General features: G+C 39.4%; 1 protein-coding gene across 1 annotated transcript in view; it reads left to right on the forward strand.

Moving 5' to 3' along the window:
* Positions 1 to 20479, forward strand: part of STMND1 (stathmin domain containing 1) — a 34124-nt gene extending 13645 nt beyond the window's left edge. Inside the window, exons 3-5 of the mRNA XM_036752000.1 lie at positions 5155 to 5306; positions 17528 to 17659; positions 20189 to 20479. Of these exons, the coding sequence (XP_036607895.1) occupies positions 5155 to 5306; positions 17528 to 17659; positions 20189 to 20479 (575 nt within the window). The remainder of the gene's footprint in view (positions 1 to 5154; positions 5307 to 17527; positions 17660 to 20188) is intronic.
* Positions 20480 to 20902: the final 423 nt, after the last annotated feature.

Consider the following 20902-nt stretch of genomic DNA (forward strand, 5'->3'; position numbering starts at 1 on the left):
AGAGAGAATAGTCCGGAGGTACAAAAATAAGTTGGAGGACTTTCCAAAGAATCAAAGCATCCCACCCACGCTAGACTTGGACATGGAATTTGAGCAAAACAGGATGGAGATATCTTTGTCAGCATTCTTGTGGTTGAGCAAGTGAGCTTCATAACTAGCAAACAAGTAAGGAACATTACATTAAAGTCTGAGGCCTACTGTAAAGGCCTGCTATAAGAACCTATCTCATCTAATTATCTCTATATGGTTTATGTAATATATTAAACTGATTAATACTGATTGGAATAGAGTAGGGGTCCAAATGAATCATTCCTTACAAACCTTTGCCAATTTCGGAGGTGTAAATGCTCACGCTGAAAATTTAACAATTGGCTAAATATTAAACAGTTGGTCAGAGCTGGCTCCATCATATTACTGGATCTGAATGTAACAGTTGGCAAACTTTTCCTCCTAGATGCTGATTAGGAAGAACCTACAAAATGTTGAAAATGGATCTTAGAGGTTATCTAGTCATAGAATCATAGGACTTAGAATTGGGAGAGGCCTTAAAAGATCATCAAATCAAAATGTGAGCCCTTTCTTTTTACAAGTGTGGTCACTGAGGTCTAAGCATTAAGGTACCTGTCCAAGGTCATGTACACAGTAAGTGGTAAAATCAGGGGTAGAGTCCTCATCTCCACTAGACAGCATTGCCTCCTTCAACATTGTTGGATGTGAACCTTGTTGTGTGGAACATGCAACACCATAGATGATGAGGTCCCTGTTGCTAAGACATTAAAATTGAGCATGGCTTCTTTGTGGGTTTTAGAGTATAATAGTGTTGGCCAGCAGCTTTCCTGTTAAAATGCCAAGTAAACTTATTCATTTGTTTGTTTGTTTGTTTTGGGTAACAGCCTCCACAGAAGTTGATTGCTTTAAACTTTAGCTGTATTCACCTCTCTCTGCATGTAAGATTTGCATTTAAAAATAAAGTGAATCCGAAGGAAAGGTTATTGTTATCTCAATAAGCGTAGAACCAAATAATTTTTAAAATCAAGAATAAAAGAAATAATTATGTTTTGGTGTTTATGCTATTGAGAAACTAGTTATGATTTATTTCTGTGGCACAATTTCCCTTTCCTTAAATTACTCCTTGGTTTTGCAATAATACTAATAATATTGTTCAGTCATTTTAGACGTGTCTGACTCTTCATGACCTCATTTGGGGTTTTCTTGGCAAAGATATTAGAGTTGTTTGCCATTTCCTTTGCCAGCTCATTTTGCAGATGAGGAAACTGAGGCAAACAGGGTTAAGTGACCTACAGCTAGTAGTGTCTGAGGCCAGATTTGAACTCAGGAGGAGTAGTCTTTCTGACTCCAGGCTTGGCACTCTAACCACTGTCCCACCTAACTGCCTTGGCCTATAGTAATTCTAGTTCTTTCAGTTAGGGGGTATATTGCTTCCTTAAATTTTGGCCTGGCTATTGAAGATGTGGGAAAAATTGAGCCACTTCTAAGGGGAATCAAACCCTCCTTAAACAGTGTTACACTTTAACTTTGTGTAAGCTTTACCTCAATTCAATTCGTTTTAGGAGGCCTTTCTCAATTCCCCAGATGCTAGTGCCTTCCCCTTTGAGATTATATATCTTATATATACCTAATTATTTTCATGTTTTTCTCCCCCATTAGAATGATGTGATCTGCTTGAGGGGAGGGATTGATATTGCCTTTGTATCCCCATTACTTAGTACAGTGCCTGGCACATGGTAACACTTAATAAAAGCTGTTGATTGATAAATCAGTACTTATTTATTAAGCACCTACTGCATTCAAAGCACTGTGGTAGGCACTGGAGAAGAAACAACATTTAGGTAGGAAATAATTGCTGTCCTAATGAAACTTATACATTTGTTGGAGGATGAGATATGAGATGTTTAAAAAGTTTAAGAGACATAGTTTCTGGTAATTAGACATTTGTATTAATAATGCTAGAATATTATTAATAAAAGAGGTCAGTGGCCTTCTCAAATGAGAAAGACCTCTCATGGCAGTGGGCTCATAGTTTATGTGACCTTGGAAAAGTGGGTGTTCCTGAGGATGGCAATCAATTCTGATTGGTTAACAATGAGAGAATGAATATTACAATGAGAGGTGGGCTATATTACAATGAGGGTCTTGCGGTTTGTGACATTGAGCACCCAAATCTTGGTCAAAGAGGTTTATCAATTTCCATATCACCTGTCTGACGAAAGGGAGAATCCACATTTTCCCAGGCCTGAGTCAACACAATGAGTAGGAATCCACTCATTTGTCTCAACTCAGAATTTCTTTTACTGTTTTTGATTAGATCTTAGCCTGGATAAGTCTTTGCCCAAGATTTCCTACACTGGTTGATTTCTGGTTGAGGAAGCAGAAAAGAGGAAAAACCTTGGTCCCAATATAATAATTAGTTATTAAATACAAAAGAGAAATAATCATTTCTCTTAGATATAATCATGGGTAAGTATAATTTATGGTATTACATGTTAAATACATTAGAGAGGAATAAACAAAGTTATGTAAAGTCCAAAGGGGAAGGTTATTACTAATGAGCAGGTCAAGGAAAGATTTATGAAGGATGTGGCATTTGAGTTGGACTTAGAGTACAAATAATATAGATAAATTAGGAAATAGGACATTCTGGGTATAGGGAATTATATGGCCAAAGGTACAGAAGGGAGATAACAATTCAAATTTGGAGGACAGGGAGTTGGTTGGAATATAACATGAATGGAAGGGAATAAACTTAAATCATTCTAGAAAAGTTAGATGCTTATCAGATTATGGAGGGTATTGAATTCTAGGCAAAGAAGTTTGAGCTCTATTCAGTAGGCAATCAGGAACCACTGAAGACTTTTGGGCAATGGAATGAAATGACCAGTTCTATGAATTAAGAATTATTCTGGCAGTGGTATGAAAGAAATATTAGAGAAAAGAGAGTGAAGGTGATGAGACCAGTTAGAACGGTGTTGCAATAGCCCAGGTGGATGGTAATTAGGGTCTATAATGGAGCGGTATCTGTGGAAGTAGAGAGGAAGAGACAGATATAAGAGCTAGTGCAGAGTTAAAATGAACAGAATTGGTAACTGGGTGGATGTTAGTAAGAAAAGTTACATGTAACAACAAGCTTTCAAAACATGGGTGAATGGTAGTTCCATAGACAAAATTGTCATAAAACAGGAAGAATAGGCTTAGAAGAGAGGATCATAAATTCAATTTGGGACATGTTGAGATCAGAATGTTGAGAAAATTTCCAGGGGCAGCTATTTTGGAGGCCCAGTGAGCCCCAGGCTATATACTATTTCAAGAGGTCTGCTGAACTGCTAATTCACATATACCCCAAGCATTATCATCTCAATCTTCATTTAGCTCCAAAAAATATGCTATATGAACAATGAGTTTCAAATGTATGTAGTTGGTATTCATTCAAAATTTTTACTGAATTCATAGACAGTTTTTGTCATTTATCTTTTCAATCATTGTATTCTAACAGATCAAGCTCTCTATGAGAGTATACTCACTTTTATGCAATAAAGAGGTCCCTTTAGTTGGGAACCAATTCTTATGACAGTTGGAGAAATAGGAGTACAGAAAAAAAAGGTTTGATTCTCTCAACAGCCAGCTGACTCCTTGGTTTAACACATTGGAATAAATTCATATTATATTTGCTACTATGTACTTATTAGATATTCTTAGGGGCATATTGAAAAACAATACTGAAGGAGAGGAGCACATTTTTAAAAATATTTCACTTGCTGGTGTGAAGGAAAATGACAACCTCATGTTACAGTCAAAAGACCATTGGATTTGAAAGCCAAGCACCTGGGTTCAAATACTGTCTCTGCCATGTGCTGCCTGTGTGACCTTAGACAAGTCAGTTAATTTCTCTGGCTCTCAGTTTCCTAAAGCAAAACTTGGAGGTTTGGACTAGGTGAATTCTAAGGCCCCTTGAAACCGTAAATCTGTGATATCTGGTTAGGTTTTATTCCACAACTTCACAGTAAAAACTCCTAAAAAATCATAGTAAAAAATCCTATCCACACTGGCCTGCAGAGTCAAGAATTTCGATGAAATTCAATCAATTGAATGGAGGGAGCTCGTTTTCTACTGAAACTAGGCTTTTTTTACTAAGTATACTTAAGGAACTCCCAGTGTGGGAATTAATTACTTCTTTCCACATAGGCCTATCACTACCCAGCTACGTACATAGAGTCCCCTAGGATTTGCTTAAGACACAAAAAGATGTGATCAGCCCCGGGTCACGTACCCAGCAAGGATGACAAGGATTTGAATGGGATTCTAAGTCTAGCTGTCTCCTAGCCTCTACTTTTCAAGAATAGATAGCAGTGTGTTTCTGGGGAGTATACAAAGTGTTGTTACTGACAGAAGAACAAAACACAACAAAATAGAAATGCATTTGCCCAAAACAAACCAGCAAAGTCCATTTGCATGATACAGAAATGAAGCTCATTGGCTTACTTGTATTATTTGTGTGATTAGCAATGGGGTTTTTCTATCGTTGGTGCCAGTGATAAAGACCCTCCTATGAATCATTTCAATATTGATTTTTAAAAACAGTTTTGATGAAGGATTGGCTGATGTTATATGACTGGGTCTGATATGGTCCCAAGACTCTTTTCAGAGAAGACCTAGTTCTACTGGTATAGATTTAGCAGATGGTGTAATTGTAAACTCAGGGTTGCAGAACCAGAAATCTCTTGGCAACATCACACTGTTTATCATTTGTATCCAAAGCATAGAAACCAAGCTGCAACTGCAAAGACTTACCCAAAGAATTTTTTATTCTTCACTGCTCTCTGGCTTTGTAATAAGGACAAGGGACAGAGGTAGCCATACCCAAGTGTGTGAGTGTTGTGACAACGTGATCATTAGGCATAGCAGGGAGAAAAGGATTTGTTCTCCTAATAAGCGGCCTCCCAAATAAACAGGGTATCCTGTTCCTTGTGCTCCCTCCCTCACTAGGAACGCAGAGAATTTGAACTTGCTCAAAGAATGACAGATTTTATTCCATGCCCAGAACAGTCTGCGGGTCACAGTTTTAGGGCTCTGAGGAAATGAAGTAGTGTGATTAATTGTGAGGTGGGCTCTGATGCTTGTTTTGTCTTTTTTTTAAAGAACCAATAATTAATGGATTAATTGGTACGTCCCAACACCTCCAGAGTCGAGAGAGGCCAAAGTCATCAGACATCCTGGAGGAACTTATCATTCAAGGCATAATACAAAGTCAAAGTAAAGTATTTAGAAATGGAGAATCATATAATGTCATGGCAAGTAACTAATTTATAATAAACTTTAGAATGTAGTTAAAAGTAAAAACAGTGTATGATTGTTGATCAGTCCCCATCCTCCCATGAATTCCCTCTCCCCTAGCATGCAAAATTCTCAGTTAATTCCTAAGCATTCATAAGGCACCAGAGTGTCATAGATGCTGAGGTAAACAAAGGCACCCTTGAAATTGAAATATGTTCTTTTCAGGATAAAGACTATCAGCTATAGAATGCAAAAATATACCCTAATCCTGATGAAAAACTAGAAGGAAAATACAATTGTAATAATGGTTACTTTATTGCTTATTATGTGCCTCCTCGAGCTGATTGGTTTGCGTGGCTCACTTGACTATACAGTTTTCCTTTCTACATTGTGGGGGTTAGGGGTGTGGTGCCCCCACAATGTGGAAAATCTGTATAAAAATGTAGGCCCTCCCTTCATACCAGAGAAATCCGAATTTTTTTCCTTTTTCTTTTATGGGGTGTTTACGGCACCTTGTTGTAAAATCTGGGTTAAGTATTTGGTCATAGGCTCTGTGTCGTCTGCTGCCTTTTGCATGTCATCTGTGGCTTCTGCAAAACTTCCCAAAAATTCCCATTTAATTTCTTATGCCTACCTGCGATATAACAAAACTGCAATGGGGAAAGTTGTGATGTGGAAGGGATAACTACTGTTTGTCACCATGGGTAGAACTTGCCACAGCCACTGTTGACAGACCGTAAGTTCCTAAAGGTGCCTCTAGCCCAGAGAGCCTGCCACTGAGAAGATGAAGCAGTGTTTGTGAGCATCACTGGTGAGTCTAAGCCACAGGCAGGGCGGAAGGAAAAAGAGAAACATAAAAAAGAGAAAAAAGGGAGGGGGAATGGGAGGCGAGAGAATAAGATGATGTGAGTGAGAGAAGGAAGACAAGAAAGGAAAGCAAAAGAAATGTAAGAAAGTTGGCGATACATATGGTAAAAAATGATAGCTATTGACCAAGAATGGTGTCAAGTGGCACCCGGTGATACCAACTTTCCCTGGTCTGTAATAATGGCGCCTTATATGTCCGTAGTCCTTAAAGGTTTACAGAATACTTTCCTGTAGACTGTTTCATAGGGTGCAAGAACTAGGCGGGGGCTCAAAGTGCATCTGTCCCACCCGCCCCCACATTTTAAATGAGGAGACTCAGGGAAGTAAAGCGACTTGGCCAAGGTCATTTAGTTAGTAAGTAGCACAGCCAAAATTTGAAACAAATTCCTCTAATTCTAAATTCAGGGCTTTTCCCACTGCTCCGTGATGACTTCTTTCATTTTGGTCCTCAGTGATACAGAGCTGTAAGGGACCTCAGAGGCCCTCTAGTCCAAGTTCATTCTTTTAAAGTCGAGAAAACTAAAGGCTAATGGAGGTTGCATGACTTATATAAGGTCATTCAGGTAGTAAGAGGAAGAACTTGGATTTGAACTCAGGTCTTCTGACTGAAGAGATGGTGCTTCTTTACCATGACAGTGTGCTGCCTGGTTCCTTTTGGTCTTCATTAAAAAAAAACCTGTGAGGAGGACCTGAGTTCAAATCCGACCTCAGACACTTGACACACTTACTAGCCATGCGACCTTGGGCAAGTCACCTAATCCCAATTGGCCTGCCTTCCTCCCTCAAAAAAAATTTTTTAAAAACCCTGTAAAATAGGTACAAAAACTGCTGTCATCTCTATTTTAGAGAGGAAATGAGGTTAAATGATTCACCTATATTCTAATAGAGGGTGTCCCAAAAGTCTTAGTGCAGTTGTAAGCTATGAAAGCACTTAAGCTATTAAAACTTACACCTGCACTAAGACTTTTGGAACATCCTGTATGGGGCAGTCAAGACTTGAACTCAGATCTTTTGACATCTATTTTAGAGCACTTTCCCCCTCTGCCACAATGTCTCTCAGCATTTTCATGATAATAACAATAACAACAACAATAATAATAATAATAGACAAAGCAAGCACTGGGTTGAGAAATCAGAAAAGTCATTTTGTATGAGCTTGTGATGGAAAAGGTGCTAAACCTCTTTCTAATCTTGCCTCAAGTCTGTGCCCTCAGCTTGACATTTTCCATCTATTTCAGGTAGCTTTGGGGGGGGGGGGCAGGGTAATCAGGGTTAAAGGACTTGCCCAGGGTCACGCATAGTAAATGTCTGAGGTCACATTTGAACTCAGGTCCTCCTGACTCTAGAGCAAGTGCTCTATCCACTGCACCCACCAGCTACCTGCCCCTTAACGTATGAAGGAAAGGAATGGAATGAGCCCCAGAAGGAAAGGCCCAGAGAAAAGAAAAGGAAATGTAAGGAGCATAGAGAAGAGGTGGGGGAGCTGGGGGTCCTAATAATGAGGAGCTCATGTTTAGAGATCTCTTTCAGGTTTGCAAAGTGATTTTCATCTCCAGTGTCCCTTGAAGCTAAAAACAGCTGTGTGAGGTATGCCTTATTATCACCACCCATTTTAAAGAAGAGGAGCCCAAGGCTCCTCTTTGATGGTGAAGTGCCTTGCTTGTATGTACCTGAGGCAGGTTTTCCAAACTGCAAGCACAGGGCTCTATCCGCTCCATCCTGCTATCAGCTGGAAGAGGAGCAGCAGCCACAGCATGTCCTACAAGGGGCAGGAATCAGATTTTAGAGAGCCTACTAAGTGTCAACCACAGACTTGGAGAAGGAAGGGGGTGTGGTGTGAAAAAAAAATGTAGTGTAATGAGATATGGCAGGGGAGAATTGACTTCCTTCATTGAACAACTCTTTATTAAGCACCTACCATGTGCCGAACACTGTATCAAGAAGAAGAGAGTTACTACAGTAGGGGCAGGAAGAGGAAGCATGCTTTTGGGAGACTGGTGAGTCTCCCATAACAGAAAAGGAAGGCCAACAAAGCAAAGAAGACAGACAACTCATTGTGCAGTCTCTGAGAGAAAGTGGTAGGTCAACTAATGCCAACAAATGACAAGAGTTAATAAATGCCCACCTAGGGGGATATCATGGGAATCTTGATTAGGAAGCCAGGAGGAATAACATTAAAATATCTTTCTGTGGTTTAGATGTCAAAGATGAAAGTGTATTATAAGCTTAGTAAGGGTGGGGGTAAGATTAATATGCAATGTATTTTGGAAGAAATATCCGTAAAGAAAAAAAATAAAAGAACTTCTGGCTTGACTTTGTTGCAATCCCATTAAGTCAGCCAAGGATAAAGACTGTTTACATATTATTTAGAAATAGAATGGTTGCTAGAGACATAGCTAAAACTGTTGTCAGAGGGATATAAATGTGAGGCCAGACTGGCAGAGCAGGGTACAAATAAAGTAGCAATCAGGAGCTCTAATGGAGTGCCAGAGTGACCCAGGATAAACCAGGAGGGAGACACACCAGACTTAACAGGTCCTTCTGTTTCCAGAAATCCTGCCACCATTTAACCCTCCCCAGCCAATGGACAGCAAAAACAAACAAAAAGTATCAACAGTATAATACAGCATTGACTTAAACATGAAGTCTGGTGATTAGGAGAACAGGATGATCCTGGGGAAAAGTATCTAAATGGAGGTGGTTAGGGATGAGACCTGTGATTTCATTAGTATTAGAAGCGCTACAATTAAAGTCTTAGAATGTTAGGTAGGGCACTGAGAGAAAGGTTAAGTTACTTGTCCAGAGTCTTACAGAAATAGAAGTTGAGCCTAGGTCTTCCTGTCTCTAACAACTCTATCCATTATGCCACACATCTTAACTAAATGGAAGATCGCTTAATGACCAATAGCAAGAGCTTTCTTGATATACCTAGGAGAGAATAAAGAATGCTAGATGTCTGGGGTATCACATATAAATAGTGTCCCAAAGTCTTAGGGCGGCTTTGTGTTCTTAAAAGTAAATGTGTAACCTATTAAAGCTTAAAACTGCATTAACGTTCTATCTAAAGAAAATGTATGATATCTGTATAAAAAGGTGAGGATGAGTTAAAAGTATAGATCGTCAGTGGTGAAAACCAAAACATCATGTAATTTTAGAGATGATTTTTCCTGAACATTTATATTTCCTAAACAGTGCATGTTATTGCAATGATACAAAGGAACTTCCAATGTGAAAATTTCTAACAATTCTTCCTGTCTGCAACTTGTTATCTGAGAGAATTGTTTGGTATGGTAAGAGGGGAAGTAACTTAATCATAGTCACAAAGCTAATATACATCAGAGGACTTGAACTGGTGTCTTCCTGACTCCAAGGCTAATTCTCTATCCAGTTTCCCATGATTCTTCTCAGAGAATAAATGAGATTTTTTTTAAAAGAGAGGACTGAATATGGTATCAAGGCATTAAATAGAGAAAAAGGAAAATCCCACTCAGAGCAAGTGAAGAAAAAAAGGATGAAAGGGAAGATGAATGTAGCAATTATTGAAATACAGTATTAAAATTAATAGAATCAGATTAGCAAGACAGAAATGGAAAAATAAATTATGGCAGAAGTACTTTCAGTGGGTTTTTTAAAGCTCTTTCTTAATTACCGAGTGAGAAAAATGTTTTTCAACAAAATAACATGAAGGTAAATGGAAAAAATATATAAGAAAGGGTTTTAGAAAGTGGTAATTATATAGCTACTCATATGGTAACATTGTTAAACTATGAGGGTCTGTCCCTTACCAGTCCAAGTCATTATGTTAGGGGCCATTTGTCATCTATGTCTAAGGACAGTTAGAGTGAGCAGATAAATGAGCTTCATCCATCCTCGGAATTGGGAGAATCCCCTGAGTGCAGCTGATCTCAGGAGGGCTGTGGAGCATCTGTGCCCACCGCAGGGAATCCCTTTTCTCTGTTTTTCACTTGGATTATTTGCTTGTTGGTAAGTACTGAAGGGATTCCATTCTGCCTGCCGGATAAGCAACTTGTAAGCTTTTTCTCCCCCTCTTTCTCTCCCTTCCTCCCTCCCACTTTTCTTCCCCATCCTTCTTCCCCTTCTCTGTCTGTCACACACACACACACACACACACACACACACACACGCAGAGAGAGAGAGAAACATTCTCCGAAGATGGAGCACAAAGTGCTAGATGAAAAATGCAGTATAAATAGATGTAAAATATGTTAAATGGACCTGCCAGCAACTTTAAAGCACCCTGAAGATAACTTCTAAGGACATCTAAAATATGTCAAAATATGTCAAGATAAAAGGTTTGGTATAGCTAGGTATACTTAGAGAGAAAGATGAGGGTGATTCTCAATTATATACATCTGCAATCCCCCTCCCCCTACCATTTATGACAAATATTCTCTTCCTGAATTTCCCCTTAACACCTAGCGTATGATGAGGTCACTTACCCTTGTGATGCTTTTCATCAGTTAAAACTGGCTTAATCAATGAGAAGCAATAAGAATCTTAAATTAATTAAAACATGATTAGAAAAGTAAATTGAGAAATAAAATCATGTTATTTTTAATTTTATTAATATTTGTTTAAAAATTTTGGTCTAGATCTTTGGTTTCTTTAGTGTGGAGAATTCCTTGAGTGGAAGGAAATTCCCTCTGAGGCAGACATGTAACTTAATTGTAACATAGATTTTTAGGGAGCTGTCTGAAGGCCCCAAGAGGTTGTGACCTATCCATCCTAACATACCCAATGTGTTTCAGAGGCAGCTCTCGAACCCAAGTCTTCCAAAGTCTAAAGGCAGCTCTCTATCCACCACGCCACGCCATCTCTTTCTGTTAGAAATATCAAGGTAAATATAGATGACTTTCTGGATCTTTTATATCACCGATCTTTTTCATTAATGTGGATAAATGAAAGTCAACTGCCAGATATGACTGGGCAGGGCCGGGAGAAGAGGACAGAATATTAGTCCCTCGCAAAGTAAGTGAAATTGCCCAAAACATGATTGAATTTAGTGACCTTGCACCAACCTATCTGATAGTCTTTATTGAACCTCACAGGGAGATTCCTAAGAGAGAGGAAGTTTGATTGGGCCCAGGATGAATAATGTCATCGAAAGCCCAGTGACCTTCCCAAGAAGGTTTGAGAAGCAGAACAAGATTTACAAACCTCTTAAGAGAAGCTTTGGCCGGCTGCCATTCTGTGCACAGGGTTGCTGTTAGGACTTGAATCAAGGTAGGTTCAGACTTAGGTCAATGGCTAATTAGGAACAATGCCCCTAGGAGATTCAGGAAGTGGTATGTAGAAATTCAGTTGACTAGACAAGTGAGAACCAAACATATTCCAGGATGTTGGACTATTCAACTTAGAAAATTGGTCAATTAATTAATCAGGAGTGTTTATTAAACACCTATTAATGGAGGTACTGTGCAAGGTACGGATGATACAAAAACACAAATGAAATGGCCCCTAATAACAAATTTGTGATATTCTTGAAAGTGTTATTAAAAATATTTAGATAGGTGATGGCCAGGTTTTTTTAAAAAAATTATTATTATTTTAAGATATCAACATAGGATCAGAGATTTAGAGCTGGAAGGGACCACAGAGACCATCTAGTCCAAACCCTCATTTTATAGTAGAGAAAAATGAGACCCAAGGAGATAAAATTTGATTTGTACAAACTCACACAGATAATAAATAGTAGAGGTAAGATTTGAACCTAGGTTCTCGGACTCCAAAACCAGTGTGTGTTCTATTAAAACAAGGACTAGCATAACATGCAAACACAAAAAAAGCAGGTACCCCATGTATGGCTTTTAAAAGATAAGCTTAAAATAGAGGTGATGGGAGAGCCTCTCTCTACTTAGAAAGAATGAGCTATGGATCAAATGAAATCTCAGATCCATCAGAATGGAACCAAATTCTAATGTTCAATAAGGTAGAAAAGTTCAATTTTTATTCAAAGCACACTTTCCCCACCCCTTCCAGATTCACATTGCTAAATTAAAACCACTCAAAATCCTAGGGTCCAACTGTGGCTTCTTTTTAGGGGTTTTGTTATGTGAAATTACAAATTTAATTTCCTTTTAGTTTTTGCTGTTGAAGAACTTCATCTAACTTCACTGTCTAATATGGATTGTGCTATCTCTGAGCCCCAACATTGTTCGAGTAACAAGTAGTTTCTTTTTCAGCAGATGGCTTTCACCAGCAGGAGGCCCAAGTGCCAATTGTCATTAAAAAAAGAAAGACAGAAAAACAACAACAAAAACACCAACAACAAACACCCTGGTTTGTCAAACACATCCCACGGTCTATATGTGGTGAAGAAACTCTCACCACATGAACTCTCCAATAGCTGCCACTGAGCCAAAAAAGCAAATAGAACTTTTTCTCCTTTCTTTAAAAAAAAAAAAAAGCAACCTTCACAGAATCATAAAATTTTATGGAAATTTTGAAAAGACTTAAGAGAGCATTTAATTCAAGCGCCTAAGAAACTAAGAAAAAAAAGGCAAAGAATGGTCTCTTTACCTAGTCAAAAGGCCTCATTTCTTATTACACCTTAATCACTCAATTGGCTTTGCCTCAATCAAACAGACCATTAAAGACCTTGGCTTGAAAAGTCCAAGGCCTCCCACTGCCTCATCTCCCATTGTCCTGATCTGTATCTGGCCACTGGACTCAGGTGGCTCCAGAGGAGAAAGTAAAGCTGGTGACCTTGCACAGCCCTCCCTCACTTACATCCAATTCACTTGCATGTCATGGCATCACCTCCCCGATGTCACGGTCCTCTTTGAGAATGAAGGACAAACAACAAAAACAACATATGTGAAACTAAAACCCAGGGAAAGTTAAGAGATTTGCTCAAGATCGCATGCCACGTGTCAGAGCCACTACTAGAATCCAGGGCTCTTGGTTCTCATGCCTTTATTTTTTTTTAATTATTATTTATTATTTAATATTTTTAGTTTTCAGCATCGATTTTCACAAGAGTTTGAATTACAAAATTTCTCCCCATTTTGACCCTACCCCCCACTCCAAGATGGCATATATTCTGATTGCCCCGTTCCGCAGTCAGCCCTCCCTTCTGTCATCCCACTCCCCACATCCCCTTTTCCCTTACTTTCTTGTAGGGCAAGATACATTTCTATGCCCCATTGCCTGTATATCTTATTTCCTAGTTGCATGTAAAAACGTTTTTTTAACATTTGTTTTTAGAACTTTGAGTTCCAAATTCTCCCCCCCTTCCCTCCCCACCCACCCTCCCTAAGAAGGCAAGCAATTCAATATGGGCCACATGTGTCATTCTGCAAAACCCTTCCACAATACTCATGTTGTGAAAGACTAACTATATTTTGCTCCTTCCTATCCTATCCCCCTTTATTCAATTTTCTCCCTTGACCCTGTCCCTTTTTGAAAATGTTTGCTTTTGATTACCTCCTCCCCCATCTGCCCTCCTTTCTATCATCCCCCCTTTTTTATCTCCTTCTTCCTTTCCTGTGGGGTAAGATACCCACTTGAGTGTGTATGTTATTCCCTCCTCAAGTCAAATCTGATGACAGCAAGATTCACTCATTCCGTCTCACCTGCCTCCTCTTCTCCTCCAACAGAACTGCTTTTTCTTGCCACTTTTATGCAAGATAATTTACCCCATTCTATCTCTCCCTTTCTCCCTCTCTCAATATATTCCTCTCTCATCCCTTAATTTGATTTTATTTTTTTAGATATCATGCCTTCATATTCAACTCACCCTGTGCCCTCTGTCTACATATGTGTGTGTGTGTGTATATATATATGTATGTATATATATATATATATATATATATATATATGTATGTATGTATGTATATTCCCTTCAGCTACCCTAATACTGAGGTCTCATGAATTATACATATCATCTTTCCACATAGGAATGTAAACAAAACAGTTCAACTCTAGTAAGTCCCTTATGATTTCTCTTTCTTGTTTACCTTTTCATGCTTCTCTTGTTTCTTGTGTTTGAAAGTCAAATTTTCTATCCACCTCTGGTCTTTTCACTGAGAAAGCTTGAAAGTCCTCTATTTTATTGAAAATCCATATTTTGCCTTGGAGCATGATACTCAGTTTTGCTGGGTAGGTGATTCTAGGTTTTAATCCTAGCTCCATTGACCTCCGGAATATCGCATGTCCCTTCGATCTCTTAATGTAGAAGCTGCCAGATCTTGGATTATTCTGATTGGGTTTCCACAATACTCAAATTGTTTCTTTCTGGCTGCTTGCAGTATTTTCTCCTTGATCTGGGAGCTCTGGAATTTGGCAACAATATTCCTAGGAGATTTCTTTTTGGGATCTATTTGAGGAGGCGATCGATGGATTCTTTCAATTTCTATTTTGCCCTGTGGCTCTAGAATATCAGGGCAGTTCTCCTTGATAATTTCTTGAAAGATGATATCTAGGCTCTTTTTTTGATCATGGCTTTCAGGTAGTCCAATAATTTTTAAATTATCTCTCCTGGATCTATTTTCCAGGTCAGTGGTTTTTCCAATGAGATATTTCACATTGTCTTCCGCTTTTTCATTCCTTTGGTTCTGTTTTATAATACCTGGATTTCTCATAAAGTCACTTGCTTCCACTTGCTCCAATCTCATTTTTAAGGTAGTATTTTCTTCAGTGGTCTTTTGCACCTCCTTTACCATTTGGCTAATTCTGCCTTTCAAGGCATTCTTCTCCTCATTGGCTTTTTGGAGCTCTTTTGCCATTTGAGTTAGTCTATTTTTTAAGGTGTTGTTTTCTTCAGTATTTTTTGGGTCTCCTTTAGCAAATCATTGACTTGTTTTTCATGGTTTTCTTGTATCACTCTCATTTCTCTTCCTAATTTTTCCTCTACTTCTCTAACTTGCTTTTCCAAATCCTTTTTGAGCTTTTCCATGGCCTGACACCAGTTCATGTTTTTCTTGGAGGCTTTTGTTGTAGGCTCTTTGACTTTGTTGACTTCTTCTGGCTGTATGTTTTGGTCTTCTTTCTCACCAAAAAAAAGATTCCAAAGTCTGAGTCTGAATCTGAGAGCATTTTTGCTGCCTGTTCACATTCCCAGCCAACTACTTGACCCTTGAGCTTTTCGTTGGGGTATGACTGCTTGTAGAGTAGAGAGTACTTTGTCCCAAGCTTGAGGGTCTATGCTGCTATTTTCAGAGCTATTTCTACACAGCAAGCTCTGACACACCAGTGCTTTTCCTCCCCTAAGAACTGCCAACCAGGACCGTGACTCAGATCCAAGCAGGCTCTGCACTCCTGCTCTGATCCACAGCTTAATTCCTCCCACCAGGTGGGCCTGGGGCTGGAAGCAACTGCAGCTGTAGCTCTGGAAGCAGCCTCACAACTGCACCACCTCCACTGCCTCCAGGGCAATGGCTGACCAGGAACTCCTTTTACTCTGTCCCAGAAGTTTTTTCCTACTAACCTGCTTTGTTGTCTTTGGCGTTTGTGGGTTGAGAAGTCTCATAACTGCCACAGCTCACTGACTCATGGCACTAGGGCCTGTTCCACCCGGCTCCCATTCTGGTTGTTCCAGGCGTGGCCCACGCTGGGCTCTGCTCAGCTCCGCTCCCAGCACGTTGCGATAGACCTTACCCAGCATCCATCCGGGCTGTCCTGGGCTGGAGCCCTGCCTCCCTCTGCTATTTCATGGGTTCTGCAGTTCTGGAACTTGTTCAGAGCCATTTTTATAGGTGTTTGAAGGGTCCTGGGGGAGATCTTTAGGCAAGTCCCTGCTCCACCCCCTCATGCCTTTATTTTGACTTTCATTTTTCCCCTTCTTGGTAAATACAGTATAATAGTTGTGATTTTCAGCATTGTACTTATAGTCGACATTTTCACTGAATGAAACTGATATTCCAAGTTCCATGGTTTTCTCCAAGCTAGAACAAGCTAGAACCTCCAAGCCCACTGCCTCCTAATGCAGGTGTCATGATTCCTCCAATGTGGAACTGGAAAGGGGACAGAAGGGACACAAGCAGTGGTATCACCAGGGAGCCATAGTTAAAAGGTCATGGCATCATGGGCAAGTCCATAATGGTCTTGAGAGAGGTGTCTTCCTGAGATTCCTAAATGTATCTTCTTTCCGTGCTTTAGGGTAGTTCTTGGATCAAAGGGGAGGAAAGGGATCCCTCTCAGTTAGGTCTGCTTGGTTTCCCATTGTTGGGGTTGCATGGGGGTGTCAGTCAGCTAGGAAACTATACATATCTCCCTTTGAATGGAAAATTCCAAATACATGGGGGCTTCTAGAGAAGGGGAAGAGCAGGAAGGAGAGAGTACCAAGTAAGAAGAGAGGATGTAGCTAAGGTTAGACAACTTGTCATATAGGGAAAGAGTAGGCCAGAAAATACTCTGGTTTCTCTGGCTATAATATCATTGCAGCACATTGCTTTCCCAAGTAATCATGGCTCAAGAGTCTGACTCCTGGTCCAGCAAGAACTCAAGAGACAAGGCTATAGAAATCTATCCAGAGACTGACCAGATTTTAACATCCAAAGACCTAGTTCAGGAAATCATCTGGCTTCTCCAAGACCATAAAGCCTATTGCAGAAAGAAGTATAAATGACCATATTGAGAGTTCCTATGGAGAATGTGCAGTCATTGGTCCCTGCCCTGATAGTCTGTGAGACCAGCAGTCTATATTAGATGCATCAACACATGATTCAAAACTAATTTCAACACCTAAGGTGTTCTTGATTGAGGCCAAGTAAAAGGATCATGTACCTGTGGTGCAATGGATAGAGTGCTGGGCCTGGAATTAGGAAGACATGAGTTTAAATCTGCCCTCAGACACTTATTAGCTCTGTGACCCTGGGCAAGTCACTTAACCCTGTTTGCCTTAGTATCTTCATCTGAAAAATGAGCTAGAGAAGGAAATGGCAAACCACTCCAATATCTTTGCCAACAAAATTCCAAATGGAGTCATAAAGAGTCGGACATGACTGAACAATAACATAAATCAATTGCTAACTTGCCTCATTTCTCCATCTTACGCTTATTCTCAGGATTCCTTTCTACTTCATATTAATTCTTTTCAATCTTGTTTCAGAAAACTTTGCCTTCTTGCCACATTTTTTCTTTCACACATAGTTTGTGATTTTTTAATACTCTAAAAAGTGTGAGTTTTCTCCCAACCACCTCTTTAGGACTTTCCATCATTGGCACCATTCACTTCTTAGGCTGGTACTTGTAAATAACCTTAGCTCTTCAATAGGTTTTTGGCTTCCTTGAGAAAAAGGCAGGGGCAAAGCCTGGGTGCCTGCCTTCCTGCCACCTCCCCTCTCTTACCCTGCTACCAAAGTGTGTGCTTTTTCTTTTATTTTTTTCATTTTGAAAACTCTTTCTCCAGGTGACCATGGATGAGAAGCCTCTCAGGAAGCCTCCTGCCAGACTAGAGAAGCTTAAGACCAAAAGGAAAACAAACGGCTTCACAATAAAAAATATAGAAGACAAGATGAAGGCAGCAGATGAAAGGAGGAAGGTAACTTTGCTCTCATATGTGTCAGAGGTTCAAGGAGTGAGAATCTGCTCACTAAAATCAGTCCTTACCAAACTTTTTTGGCAGGACTTTGTCCTTTTGAGGTATACCTCCCACTATCAGTTGAATATTATAAGGATGCTTTCTTTTTAATAGATTTTACCTTTCTTGTTTTTTGATCTAGAAATAGCATAAAGTAATTTTAAGCTGATGATACTAGTTTTACCTGAAAGATGTAGTGTGGGGGAGTAGGCAGAGAATTGACCTTGGAATCAGGAACTTCTGGGTCCAAAACCCACTTCTGTCAAACCATTGGATGTCCCAGGCTATAGACTAAAAATTGTTGTTTTCAGCTGCTGATCTGCATTGGTGCAGGGAGTTTCCTCACCAGAACTTTCTTACAACAATACAATCATGGATCCAGGGTGGGGAATCTGTGACCTAAAGGCCACTTGTGGTCCTCTAGGTCCTCAGGTGAAGCCCTTTGACTGAATCCAAACTTCACAGTAGCCTCAAGGCCACATTTTCCCCACCCCTGGAGACCAAGAGGAAAAATTATGTCATTAGTGCAGCTTAAGGAAGATGCCACTTCCACCTATTCTCCCTTCTTTATGTGGAAGTACTAAGAGGGAAATCTCAGTGCTGTGAAGTTTTAATTAGGAGACTAGAGTTGGAAAAGTAGCACAAACTTTTATGATACTAGAATTAATAAGTGGAAGAATTGTTGAGCTGGTCACCATCTGAATTTCATTGATATAGGTTGTAACTCCTTATATGTGTTAGATTCAAACCACACATTTGGAGCTCCAGCTTTCACTCAAGAAGGACCGCTTCCTGAAGCTTCTATGCCTGAATACATTACCCAGATTTCTGAGACATTGGGCTGGTCATAACAGGATAGAGGTTCTCAAAGTGAAGTCTTTCAGGAGGTTTTCAAGGTCAAAATTATTTTCATCATAATGCTAAGATATTTTAATTTCTAACATAGTAAATTGATAGATATGATCCATGTAAACAAAATCTCTTTAGGGTCCTCAATAATTTTCAAGAGCGTAAAGAGAGAGCCTTTTGAGACCAAAAAGTTTGAGAACTGCCATAGGAGATGGATTTTCCCATTGGGTATGTCCCCTCTTACTATTGTCCCTTGCCCATAGAAACATTCTGGTTGTTTGAAGAGAGCTGGAATAAGTAAAGAGAAGAGAAAAACAGAAATAAATAAAAGTTTAGCTATGAGGAATATGCCCTACTTACCTTGGACCTAAATCTGCAAGTCCTTGAAGATATACAGGGTGTTCCTAAAGTCTGGACACATGGGAAATGTAGAATTATTGCATCAAGTTCACGTGAATCTTGCAAAGCACATCAACCTTTGCATCACAAATGATGGAAATCATGTCAAAGATGTTATTTGTTAATAATCCAATTCAATAAAATGTTGTTGAAAATTTCATTCATTTCATTTCTTGAAAATATGCATCTTTGCCTGTGTGTCCAGACTTTAGGAACACCCTGTATTATAAGTTGAGCAGCAATTCACCGAACTAAAAATGAACAAGAAAGAAGGCTCTTTATCTATTAGAAGAGGAGGAGGAAGAGAGGAGGAGATGGATAGATGGATTAGAAAGAATGCCCTTACCAGGATTGAGCCTGGAATAATTCAGATAACAATGTAGTGAGGATGATAATGTTCATAATGATAATGGTAATGAAGAATTACAATAATACACTTGCCATCTTGACAGATGAGGAATTCCCCTAGTATAAATATAAACCTCAAAATACCCTTGAGAGTTCTACAAATAAACTATACTGAAAGTGGAGCACTGAAAACCAAACTGACACCCAGAATTCCCTGGACATAATGATCTATAACGTTTTTCATTGGTGCTGCTATGCCAAAGACTCATAATGTCCAAGCTACATGTAAGGAAAAGCTTTTAAGAAATAGAGACCTAGCAGTAAACATTAAAATGCTGTGGGGACAGCATGAGGTACATATCATCCCTGGTATCCAACCCTGCCTGCTATAGGAATTATCCCAAAGATGCCTTCGGGGAGCCTACAGAAGATGAGCTTATATCCCAATGCTTTTATTCCCTTACAAAAGCGGTTATTTTATCCAATTTTGCAAAAATAGTCCACAGAACATTAAATATAAAATAATAATAGGAGGGTAGTGACTTGTTCCAGGACTGTTTCTATCTGAACTTGGTCCCTTCCCTTAGAGAGGGAGTATGGAATAGTGGCTAGAAGAACAGGGACACCTGGATTCAAATCCTGCCTCTAACACTATCTGTAGGACCCTGAGCACCAGTTAACCTTTTTCCATGTGACCAACTCATCTTTTTGCTTTTTCATCTCTTTAGTTTGTCAGCATCCTTCCTAAAATGTGATGCCAAGTACTAAATGTAATACTTTGTATTGGTTTTCTTTATGATGGTCCAGAGTATAATGTTAATCGGTAGAGCAAAATGCTGAGACTCTAGAAGAAACTGTTCACTCATTTGTCCTACCTTCAACACTGTTCTGCAGGTTATAGGTGAAGAAATGAAAAAAAGGCTGAGAAGTGACAGGCCTTTGCCACCGATTGTCCCTTCAAGCACAGCAGAGCTGAGTGAGGATGATGCTCCATTTGCCAAAGGATATGATGCTACAGACTCTACGGTGTTTCATCCCTCTACCATGGAAACAGGAAGGCAAGTGAAAAGGAAAAAAAGCATTGGGAAGGGCAATATGACCTCAAGTGAAATAAATCAAAGTCATGAAGCCTTTGGGGTTGTGGAGTCTGACGTGAACTACAACACTCCCGATGAGGTATTCTGAAGTACCAGTGATCCACTTTGGGGACTCAGATCTAATCTAATTCACATTTCCCTATTTTTTATATTTTGATGCACCTGTTATATAAACAAAACACAACCAAGCAACAAAGAAGTCCATGATAATACATTAACTTGCCCCTGACTTGGGATTTTTTGCACTTTGGGGCATAGATTGTTGCCAAGAATGCAGGGAGAAGAGGTTTGTGGGCATAAATTAAACATCTGTGTCATTTCAGGGTAGAGAGCTATACTCCTTAAATGAAATTAAGGGGAAGTACTTTGATTTAATGAGTATCTTCCAGGTTAACACAATGCACTTGGAATAAAGCATGGTCCACTCTATTTAATGTAAACTACACATATGAAATTTCACAAATTATTAAAAATTAAATCCTTGCTCTGCCCCTTTACTATCCTCCTACAG

Source organism: Trichosurus vulpecula, chromosome 1 (genome assembly GCF_011100635.1).
Source record: "Trichosurus vulpecula isolate mTriVul1 chromosome 1, mTriVul1.pri, whole genome shotgun sequence".
NCBI lineage: Eukaryota > Metazoa > Chordata > Mammalia > Diprotodontia > Phalangeridae > Trichosurus > Trichosurus vulpecula.